Source organism: Citrus sinensis, chromosome 3 (assembly GCF_022201045.2).
Source record: "Citrus sinensis cultivar Valencia sweet orange chromosome 3, DVS_A1.0, whole genome shotgun sequence".
NCBI classification, from domain to species: domain Eukaryota; kingdom Viridiplantae; phylum Streptophyta; class Magnoliopsida; order Sapindales; family Rutaceae; genus Citrus; species Citrus sinensis.
The window spans coordinates 51138206-51150362 of record NC_068558.1 but is presented as its reverse complement, the minus strand read 5'-3'; the positions used below and the strand labels follow the sequence as shown (position 1 = coordinate 51150362).

The 12157-nt window shown below is 35.2% G+C and overlaps 1 protein-coding gene and 1 non-coding gene across 3 annotated transcripts; both read right to left on the bottom strand.

The window, feature by feature from the left end:
- Window positions 1-1392: 1392 nt before the first annotated feature.
- On the bottom strand, window positions 1393-10463 carry LOC102616941 (tubulin-folding cofactor D). 2 transcript variants are annotated; one of them, XM_006490825.4, is made up of 18 exons: window positions 9961-10463; window positions 9237-9784; window positions 8864-8966; window positions 8163-8339; window positions 7147-7338; window positions 6714-6830; window positions 6186-6290; window positions 5701-5871; window positions 5378-5593; window positions 4876-5074; window positions 4510-4715; window positions 4193-4417; window positions 3530-4075; window positions 3180-3449; window positions 2649-2693; window positions 2034-2219; window positions 1636-1912; window positions 1393-1506 (listed from the first exon to the last, which is right to left on the bottom strand). In XM_006490825.4, exons 1-18 carry the CDS (start codon window positions 10126-10128, stop codon window positions 1478-1480), a joined length of 3780 nt encoding a protein of 1259 aa, XP_006490888.2. In that variant the 5' UTR covers window positions 10129-10463; the 3' UTR covers window positions 1393-1477. The 2 variants fall into 2 exon arrangements, with proteins under 2 accessions (XP_006490888.2, XP_052293865.1); XM_052437905.1 differs by lacking the exon at window positions 6186-6290.
- Window positions 10405-10477, bottom strand: TRNAE-CUC (transfer RNA glutamic acid (anticodon CUC)). The gene has a single exon. It is a non-coding gene; the product is annotated as a tRNA-Glu (tRNA).
- Window positions 10478-12157: the final 1680 nt, after the last annotated feature.

Genomic DNA, 12157 nt, shown 5'->3' with positions numbered 1-12157 from the left:
CCCCATGTGGGGAATGATTCCCCCATCCCCACCTCATTCTCCATTTACTTATTTTATAGTAAATATAAAAATTTGATTTCAGTAAATTAAAAATTAGAGACTTAAAATAAAATCATCACCATATTATAAAGTATTTAAATTTTTTAAAAAATCTCTAAAAGTTTGAAACAATATCTTAAATTGATATTAAAAATAAAAAATATTTAAAGAAAGCAGCATCTTAAAAGATAAAAGAAAATATAATAATATTTTAAAGTTAAAAAATATTATAGGATTTTCTTTTACTCATCATGTTTATATTACATAAAAAATAAAAAAAATTATTAATTGACATTATAGTTGATAAAATAAAAATTATTAAATAAGAATTAAAAATATATTTATATATAATGGGGATTGAGGTGGTGGTGGAGTAGGGAGTGCAATACCAAACTTCACCCTGTTAATAATTTGAAGATTACTTTTCTCCTATTCCCTACCCCATTCTCTAAAAATTATTAAAAAATTTCTTCATTTGGGGTGGGGCTCCATAGACCCCAAACCCATGAAAGATTTTGCCATCCCTAATGTGAAAACTCAAAAGGCTGGCTTAAAAGATATGTACATCGTGGCTTCACCACGGGCTTGCGGTTGTGATCTAGATATGGTGCTGCGTATGTTTTTTTCGTGGACAATCGGTCAGGGGTGAATTTAAGTCGGCCCTGTCAAAGTGAGCTAAAATCCGCCTTTTATCATTCGTCAATGCACCACCACCTGGTACTTTATTTACGAAGATGAAAACTAGAGTGACGTTCTTTCTGGGTCGCTTGGCCCAAATTGCTGATTCATTCATCTGAGCCAGTTTTTGAAGACCAAAAATAATTTCAATAAAACAAAGGACAGTTATAAAATTTCTGAAACTTCGAGTAAATAAACCAAAAAAGAAAAGGGAAAAAAGAGTGCAGTAAGTATTTATAAACGTGCTAGCCTTATAAAATAATTGAAAGAGGCACTGAGGCTTAGTTAAATAGCTTAGAGAGGCTCGGGTCAGGTGCTAACAGGCTTGGATAAGGCTTCGTTAATAGGCAGGGGCTTGGACTTGAAGAGATGGTAGAGCCTTAATAAAGTAAATAGCTGGATAACTTGAGTCATTCGAATGACTCAGGTACTAAGGCTTGGTCAGCCAGGTGCTCCGGCTTTTAACATTTGAAAATAATATAAAATTACACGATAAAAAGGAAGCAAACCAAAGAAACAGGGCAAGTGAAGCGCGGCAAGTAGAGAAACTAAACTAGGAAGTACAGGAAGACGCAAGCTAAAGAAGCATGCTAAACACAACAGAAAAGGCAATTGAAGCAAGACAAGAGAGAAGCCACTAAAGAAGCTAAGTAAAGAAGGAAGCCTAAGATCAAGTTAGAGGAAGCCAACAGTAAAAAGCCACTAGATAAAAGAGGCCAAAAACCAAGCAGCCAATTACTCAAGCGAACAAGCAAAGGTCCTATGTCGCAAGCTTCAACAGCAACATCCCTGTAATCAAGTTTAAGCAAGAATAAAAGTCTATCTTTTGTTGTACAAGCAAACTGCAAGGTTTAATATCATAACAAAGAGCAAGCAAATGATATACAACAGATTGATAATTTACAAGTCAGAACCCACATGACCCAACCAAAGAGGAATATGACGCATGTTCATCAGTTGCAGTAGGCCACTTTTCACCATCGTCATTTGTTATTTTGTTGGTATTGTTGAGTACTCCCACACCCACACCTGCCAAATTATACAATTCTAACCTTTGGTGCTTTACTACATTCATGTCACCTTCCCAGCAAGTTTCACCAATAATTTCTAGTGCTTTCTCTGTCTTGTCTTCTTCCAAAATATTTCCATTTTGAAGGAGGACAAGGTAAACCTGTTCTGCTGAAGCTTTTCGAATCTAGGAGAAAAAGAAAGAATAAGAAGAAATGGTAAACTTAAAACTTCACATTAAAAATTAAGCAATTAAGGTGAGATGCATTCCTAGACAGTGGCAATATGGGCGATTGAGCAGCACAAACCTTGGGGAATCTATGGCCAAGGAAATTGAGAAGATAAGAGAACGCTCGGGTGCTGATGGGATCTGAAACTGAAGCAATATATCCAAGTATTGCGATACCTGCATAGAGTTTGGAGAAGTCCTTGGTGGCTTTCAGTTCCACCGCCAGGGAATCCAGAACACCAGCACAGAAGATTGGTGTATGAACCTAAAATATAAAATTAAGAGTCCAAATTTAAAAAAAAAAAAAAGAAAGGCCACTGCAAGGAAAAGATTAGTAATCCGCGAAACTTAACAAACTGTTTGAAGGGACAGACATACTCTCAATAATTAATATTGGCAAGTTACAAGTAGATAGATGTGATACTTTAGCAACAAGGAATCTAGTGGAAAGAAAGAAACATTAAGTACAAGGGACAATCCAGGTAATGTAACATACAGACTTCCAAATTACTAGAAATTTCAGTCAGTAACTAAATATATAAGCTCTAAGTTGGTTATTGCTTAGGAAGACATATCATACCATCACAAAAGAATTTCCAGCACTTAAGGATAAAAGAACCTGATGCAAAAACAAGACAGAAAAATAAAAGCAACAATAAATTCTGAAAGGCAAGAAGAGAAGGTCAAAGTTTACCTCCATATTTAAGAATATCCTCTTGCTGAAAAGGCTCTCAATAGTCTGAAACACATCATAAATCATCAAGGTTGAGTCTTCCACAAAAAAATAAGGACAATTGAATGCATATATATATGTATAAGCAAACATAAGGAAAATAAAGATAAAAGGTTAAATATGTAAACCAATATAGCTCATCAATTAATACAAAGCAGCAGGTGCAGAGCAAGGTACAAAATGTACGAGAATTGTCTCTCAAAAGTTTTCTGTCAACTCTTAGAAAGAATATCTAATCTGTAATCAAGGACAGAAAAAAGATTGAAACTAAGCACCACCATATACGCATTGATTCGTAAACCTTGAATTGCAGCTCATCAAACATCATAATATGAAAAACTTTTTTAATCATCAAATTTGAAAGTCAGGGAAAGACAGAGAGAAGGTGAACGGTTAAGATCACGAGTTTGTGCCATGACCAAAAGAATGTAGCACATCAAAATAAAGGGAAAAAGGGAATTAAATTCAATCTTTGAGTAAGAGCTTATGAACCTTCAAAGTGGGAACTATCACTCTGTCACATCTCCTATAGTGTTGAAGAACCCAAAGGATGTCATTATATAGCATGTATTCTCTGGAGCTTCTTGCATCAAGGTCTTCAGTCTCACCCGCTTGAAGGTATTCCAGCAATGCTGAAATTGAAGCCTTCCTCAAGGATTCTTGCAGCCCACCAATTGAAATAACTAATCCAGATAGCAATACCCTACTATAGCAACTGAAACGAAGTAAATGTACAAAACGTGGATATGAAAAGGCGGGTACCTACAAGCAAATACATGATTTTCTCTTTAGTAAAAAATTAACATGCAAACTGAAGGAAAATTGTCCCCATGCGCACTTACCCCCCAATTCAAATCTGCTTCATTAGGAACAATTTCTTCTAGCTTTTCCCTGTGAGGTATAGGCACAAAAATTGTCTTATTGTACAATATCCTTCGGAGAACCTTTGCAGCTGCTTCTCTTAGTTTATCCATCTTCTCGACAGCTTGCTTAACAATTCCTGCAACTAAATTGGTAGCAAGATTCGCATCAAATAGTGTCTTTTCAGCTGTGACATTGCCAGGCAGCTCTGATTTAACTTCTTGTGGTTTTTCAGGGGAAGGCACAAAATCTCTCTTACAGAGAATATATGTACATATCTCAAGGCCATCCACGGCAGCCTCACGAACCCAAGAACCCACATCACCTCTGTTATCAACTGAATAATCATCAAGAGCTTTGAATAAACTAGTCATCACTTCATTTTTAATTAGATGAAACAGAGATATTTCATCTTCTCCAGAATGGATAAGAGAATTTTCTTGTGACTGAGTCAAGGTCTCACACACTGATACAAGTCCTCTAACAGCATTTACACGTGCTTCAGTGTCTCTGTCTTCAGGGTTCTCCTGCACCCAAAAAATATCCATTTGTTTGAGTCAATTTTCTGTTTAACTGACTTGAGAGGGGAAACATCAACATCACCCAAAAAAGAGGGGGAAAAAGAAAAAAAAAATCTGTTGCACCTCAATTAGACAACAGCTGCAAAGTTTTAAAAGCACATCCCTCCAGCTATTAGCCAAAAGTTCATAGGGCAAAACACCTAATGCCAAAGCAGATCCTCTCCTTATAGCTGGATTTGGATCAGTCAGCTGTTCCATGTACTTCAATGATATACCACCAACAACTCCACTGTCAGCAGCAACCATATATGTTTGCACAAAGGGTTTCAGGGCCTTAACAGCTGCATTCTATACATCACATGAAATTTTCTATTCATAAAATAGGAATACATATACAAATTAGACAGGTGTCATGCAGAAAAATCTAACATTACAAGCACCTGTATCTGAGAATTAGGATGTCTCAGATTCTCATTAAGAGTATCAAGCAAACTTCGCTTTGTTTTCTCTGGTAATGACACAAAAGATAAAGAGATGCACTCAATGAATCGTGAAACAGCTGAACGCATTATCTCTCCACCCTTCCCACGATAGAGACGTGCTTTCTCAATACCAGGAACTATACCAGCAACAATTTTCTGTTTATCTGTAGGACATGGGAATCTGTGACTTGATATTTGCACTCAAAAACTTAAGATAAGTCCAGACAAGAAGAAGACACTTAAATAGGAAACAAATCATTCACTAGAATATTGCATTTTCATTCAGATAGCTATAAGGTTCAAGGGGAAAGAAAGAATACCAACCAGCAGGAAGTGCATAATCATATTTGCATAGAGCCAAAACAACTTCCCCGGCTGCTAAGGTTGCACCATGGCGCGTGCATAAATCAGTTGAGAGAGTGAAAGGAGTTAACTTCTCCAGAATAAAATTTGCAAAATATTCAGGATCATATTTGACAAGAGCAGAAAGTGCCTCTGCTGCAAGTTCTCTCAAGACTTTATCCTTAAGAAGTAACATGATCACAACAATGAGGACGATGATTATCCAGGCAAAAGTATAACAGAGAATATCAGATCCTTAATTTCATAATATGCGGTAGATTCTGAATATTATCAAAACTAGTTGAAAAAATCCAGCCAAAAAGCTGCAAGCAAATGATGAGGATTTTCCTTACTATTATACTCATACCAAAACTTAGTGAAGTTAAAAAGTAAAACATGGAAGACGAGGATAAACACTGCAATAATTATACTGGGGAAATGTATACAAGTCCAGTGAAACAGGAAGATCAAATCAAGAGCATACCCAGTGACAGATCTTGTTATACAGCAGTTCATCAACAAATGGATAAAGATAACCCTCATACTGAGCAATAAAGACAGCAACATGAAGGTAAGAGTATACTCGTGAAGAGAGTGAAAAATAATCTGCAGTATTCACAATGTCAATGCCATGCGGGTAATTTCCTTGCCTTCCAACATTCTCCTGAAATGCAGCTGCGGCTGCCCTTCTACAGTTAACCTAATCAAAACATCAAAATTTTTAACACGGTGAAAGAAAATAAAGGAATAGTGGGCTGATAAGAAAAATAAATAAATAGATAACAGAAGAAAATGGTTGCTTAGCACCTCACGGTCATAACAAGCCACTGTTAATAAGTGTGGAGCTATCTGTTCCAGTATGTTTCTCATATCAGTGTGACAATATGCACGTCCAAATGCCCAACAAACATAGGCAGCCGCATCACGTACATGAGACCCAACGCTATGGGAACCTCTTCGAATATCATAATGTAGGGCCTGTAAAGAACATTATCATATAATCATAACTTATACCCAATCACGTTTATGTCTAATTTTGCACTTAAAATACAAAACAGGCTAAAAACAGATAAGGAAAGACAAAAAAAGGTTGGGGACAGGGGACAAAATTATAAAGAAAATTTAAATTTTCCAACCATGCCATTCATGAAAAGGTATTTCTTTTTTTTCTGTTTTTAATAATCAATTAGACGACAACAACGTAGAAATTATCGTGGCTCAACAGCATGCATTATTATTAAAAAAAGAAGATTAATACGTGTGAAAATAAAGGGACCGAGAAATCTATAAACCTTAACAATAACAGGTACAACTTTAGGAAGACTGCTGGGTAAGAGCAATCCTCTACGGGCTAGTTCAGCCAAGGCTAAGCAACCCCCATGCCATGAGCCATCTCCCTACAAAATTTTAGCAGGTTAGCACGAATCACCTCCAAAATTGTAATGTATGCAGTATGGTTAGGGTATTCTCAGTTATTTAGAAACGGAAAAAAGAATAAAGAATTAAATCTGTTCATTTTGAAAACCTAAGGAAGTATGCTCTGCACTTGCCTTTTCTAAGGATCCTGTGCATCAGAAAACTTTTGATCATTTCTTATCTGGTTTGGTACCCTGTTTTAGACTAAAGGAAAGTCTGTTTTGGGTTGTATAACCCGAGAAAAATGTTTTAAAAGTTTTGCGAAAGTATATCGGCTGGAAACCCGAGCTTGCGGACTACTGGTCCTAAGAACAGTCTTAACTATTGTAGTTCTGGTATAACAACGCCACGTACTTCAGTCAAAAGAGAAGAACAAGATGTGAAAAACAGCAACAGCGTCATACCTCGCCTGGGGAGAAGAGCTCAAGCACAGATGAAAAGACCTCTTCTGAAAGGGAAGATGTTAAACATGAAGTAATACGGCCTATTCCTTTTGCAGCAGACCAGCGCACAACAGTGTCCTGCATTGACAAGAAGATTAAAAATCACACAGGAAGTAAATGGTTAAAACTACACTGAAGCAGATATAAATGAAGATGAATCAGAAAGAAGTGGCACATCTCTAAGCAATCGGTAAATTCAAGTCTGGTCTTAATCCATGGTTTGGAAGATTACTGGCGTTAAGCCATGTGATATTGGGTTATCGGGGAATCACTCATGGGTCCAAAAGGAAGTCTCAAGCGATCACCCACAGTCTCAAGAAGCCTAAAAAGGCTCCTAATAAATGATGAAAGATCCAGTTAATCAAACAATTTCACACCAAATAAGACAATATACCGTGTCTCTCAATCCAGAGAGTAGAATTTCAATAATCTCCTCTAGAATGTCAGGAACATCCATGCCTTCATCTTCTGGGCAGTTTCGATTTTGTTCTGATTTCAAGCTGTCAACCACACTATGGTCACACTGATCAATTTCCCTGAACGCAGCCCGCGAAGACATATTTTCTCCAAGTGAGCTAGTTCTGATCTGCATATAAGGCATATCAAGAAAGCAAGAGATAGCATCAGAGTGATATTATACCAATTGACCTACACCAAGTTAATTAATATAACCACTCAGAAGTAGAAAATTTTCTGCTGTTTAATTTGAAAAGATTTGAACTTGAGACCTGTTCTAAACACTCCCAATTTCATATCCACATGAGCTAAGGAAATATGGTCATTCAAAACATTGCCAGTGATAAGCAATGAGACAAGGTGGAAAGCAACACTGATGATGTAGAAAGTGCAGAAGGATAGCCACAATGAAAATCTATAAAACTATTAGTTAACTCTTCTTATAGATAGTTTTTGATGATAAGGCATGTACATAAGAGATGCACAGCATCAGTTAAGATGAATTATTTTTCAAAGAATGAAAGCTTTAGTTTGGTAAAATTATTACTCATTCTGAAACAGATCCCTTCTGGCAGACACTTTGACTTAACCTCAACAAAATTGTCAACTGCCAAGCTCAGGCAAGGAACAATGAACATTTCGTCTTTAACCTATAGTGCTAGTGGGTCCTCTATGTTTCAGTGGGCAGTCCATGAGCCTCTTGTCTTGTCTGTACCTTATCTCATCCATCAATCAACAAGTTAGGTTACATCGTATACATCCCCCAATTGCCAAATATATTTTGACAACACATTAAGGCACAACCAATAGACGCATGTTATGCATGATCAGAAAGAAAAATCAGCTGTAATTGCAAAAGAGAGAAATTCGTTAAGGTTCTAAGAAACAAAAGTTCATCAAAATGATGGTGCAGTTACAGTCATTTGGCATAAGTTGTTTCAAATAGAAACCAACCACATATCGCCAAGCTGAGGTACAACGAGGGAGACAAGTAAGCCCAAGCCGCTGAGTTAATTTCATCAGATACTTGCGAAGGAGAGGACTCCGAGCTGCAGAACCAGACTTTAACATTGTTGATGCATCATTCCAGACGACAGGAATCACATCCAGCAACACTTTCCGACCACCAGCCTGACTAAGAAATAGTAAATAAGAGATCTAATCGGTGAAAAGCAAACAATAACTAAAAATGACTGTGATTAGACAAACCAGATGATTTGACCAAAATAAATCCCAGTTACTAGGAACTTGGAAAAATAAAACTTTGTTAAGTAAGACTGAAGAAATGAAACTCTGTTATATCATTGGAGTCAATGATTCAAAAGGACATTAGCATCATATATCCATGGTGACAAAAGATAACAAAACCATTAGCAAATAGACAGCAGAAAAAACCATCAGCAAATAGTTCCAAGAAATGTCCCCATTCATTCCATCTCCAACAAGAGAAATCATTTAGTGAATCCTACTTTTGAGATTCAAAAGCTTCGCATGCAATAACACTCCATCATCTGATGAGAGGTAAAATATTCATTTCATCAAAAAAAATTTCATAGTTTTGTTGGTTCTTAAGCCATCATCTGATTTAAATGTATAGACAAAGCAACATCAATGATATTTGCAGTGGCATGGGTTTTTTAAGTAGCAAAACAAACCTTGAAAATGGCAGCCAGAGCTTCCACGACACCCAGTAACCGAAAATGATTCATGACATCATCTGTGACAGAAGATAGGACTTCATGCGTCCATTCAACAAAGCTGAAAAAGAAATAAAATAAAGCAGCAGATCAGCAGTGTAAGGTTAACTTTAATTTTCAACATTCCAATAGAAACAAATTAATATAGTATAGAAATTAGATATTTCTCACATTTGGATCATCATCTGGTTATTGATATAATCCAGAATAGATCTTAATAGCATTCAATTGAATAGAAAATTTCAAAATTCTACACTCAGGCCTGAAACGTCGCGAGACTACATTAACTTAATGCTTGAAAGTAAATACCAATTTGAATTGTGAGATAAACCTGGCAAAGGCTGTTGGCATATCTGGACGAGTTAGAAGCTTGGCGAGTAGCAATCCAGCTATAGTTCGCATGGGGCCAGCATTTGAAAGGTAATCCTTACAGAACCCTAATATTCTCATTACTAGCGGAGCTGGTTCATTTTGACCAAGATTTTCATTATTTGCAATACTAGTATCGACAGATGAGATATCAAATGGAACCAAGACGAGAATAGAAAGCCACAAAAGTATCACACATTTTGCCTCCATCTCTCCAGTACTTTCTTGCCGCAGAGACGTCACTGAAGCTGTATCATGACATTTCTCCAATAGAGATACTGCAAGTTCTAAATCGGAAACTTGATGGGGAAAGAACTTGATAACAGCCTTGTATCCACAAACAGTAACCAAAGTGTATATAATAATGCAAATAGGCTTAATAATTTTGAGAATTTCATCAGAATCTGCACCTAATTCAATTGTTTTAGAACGGATAATAGACATCAAGGGAGAAACAATGTTTTCCAAATAAGGCTCTACTAGTTGCCCCTGTTCCTGATATTTGTCCATCTGCATAACGAAAAGGAACATTTTTACAGCAATTTATCATAAATCTGATCACTAAACCCCAAAAAATAAATGTCACTCCAAGAAAACATCAAAACCTTAATAAAGAATTATATGAATAAATTTCAAGAAATGCAAAGAGTTCAATAATAAATTTGAGTGAGTGAGTGAGAGAGTACAATAGATCGGATCTTGTGAACGGATGAGGTGTCGGGAACACGACCGTATGAAACGATTTCGTCCAAGAGAGACTTGACGATCTTCCATTCTTGCAAGAAGTATTTCTGAAGAACTATCTCTTTACAATCGAGTTCGTCTTCTTCTTGACTGAAGATCACCTCTTCCATTATCTTCACTTCCTCTGTTTTTTCTGAAGAGTTAGTGTACCTGTGGGAGGATTTTTTGTAAAATGCTCGGTTTTGTAATTCCCGCCACTTCACTGGAGTAAATCAAGAATTCAAGATTATTATTATTTTTTTTTCAGGGGAAAAAAAAAACGAAGAAGAAGAATCTGCTCTGTACTTTGAGCGACTGTTCCACGCGCTATAAAAGTTAATATATTTCTTTTTACTGCCAGCGAAAAACTCATCCCGTTGCCCCTTTTCCCGCCGGCATAAAACTAATTCCGTTGCCGGGAATCGAACCCGGGTCTTTCGGGTGAGAGCCGAATATCCTAACCGACTAGACTACAACGGATTTTGGATCTCGTCAGCGTACAAAACCATTTAAACAATAATATTTTGATATTTAAATTCCAAACGTCATGTGACACAACACGGGCACTGCAAGACATGAGTACGTTTCAGTGGGGCTATTTATAATATCCAACTTGTCTATTTATAATTTTATTAATAATATATAGACAAATTAGATAATCTAATAATTTTTTTTTATATGCTAGAAAAGTATAATGGTAAAATTATAATAAATTGGGGTGTAAATATCTTTTTTGAAACGTTAGGGGGGATTTTTATTCATTTGCCTAAACGTTGGAGGTGTGTTTATCATTTTCTCTTTTTTAAATGTCGTTTCTTTAGTAGAAAGTTAGACAAGGGATAGCAGAAACACTTGTCACACGAGAGGGAATTGATAGCTGTAGATGCTTTGTTTTGCTTATGTTTCAATGATAATATTAATTTGCTTTTGTTAGTAGAATTGTGTAGAAAAAAGGAGTGTTGAATTTTGAATGAAAAACCGCTATTGTTGTAAATGAATTTAATGGATTTAATGAGATTAGGTATTTAAGTGGGTTTATTGAGTAAAATTTAAAATTTCAAAGTTTGAGAGTGGGTTTGTTTAGTAAATATATTTATTGAATAATTTAATGGGTTCAAATAACTCTACACATATCACTATTCTTGGTAATAGTTCTGTGGCCTTAAAAAAAATGGCCTTCAAGTAGCATGGGTCGTTTGGGTGGGTTGTCTGGCCCCGGTTGGCGTTACCATGATAATATGGCTTGTTTTTCGACTTCAAATAATTTCATAACAAATTAACAATCGTGGTAGGACAGTTGGCACTAGAATCAGGAATGTTTATCTTGAAACACAAAAACGAAGAGAAAATATAAAAAGAAATGAATTTGTAAGACAATGGGATTTATAAATGAATTTAATGAATAAAATCACATTTCTCAAAAAAAAAAAAGGAAAAATGACACCCTCAACGTTTAGGAAAAGAGACAAAAACTCCATAATATTTTTTAAAAAACATTTACACCCCAATTCATTATAACTTTAATATATAATTACCATTATACCCTTCTAGCATGTTAAAAAAATAATTAGATTATCCAATTTATCTATATATTGTTAATAAAATTATAAATGTATACTCATTGCCTCATTCCTCTATTTAAAATTTTATCAATAACCAATTTTTAAAAAAGACATCTACACACTTAAAAAAAATTGTAAATAAATTATAATTTTAAAAATAAAATTGGTTATTAATACCATAATAAATAACATAGAAAATTTGTTATAAATGTACCAGTTTGAATGATTGACATGTGGAATTGTTAAATATACAAGTTTAAAGCTTAAATAAATTTGGTTATTAATAACCAATTTTATTTACAATTTTTTTGGGTGTATGGATGTCTTTTTTTAAAATTATTTATTGATAAAAATTTAAATAGAGGAATTGGACAATGAGAGTATATTTATGATTTTTTTATAATATCCAATTTGTCTATTTATAATTTTATTAACAATATATGGATAAATTGAATAATCTAATAATTTTTTATATGCTAGAAGGGTATAATGGTAAAATTATAATAAATGAGGGTGTAAATATCTTTTTTAAAACATTAGAAGGGTTTTTGTCCTTTGCCTAAACGTTGGGGGTGTATTTGTCATTTAAAAAAAGAAT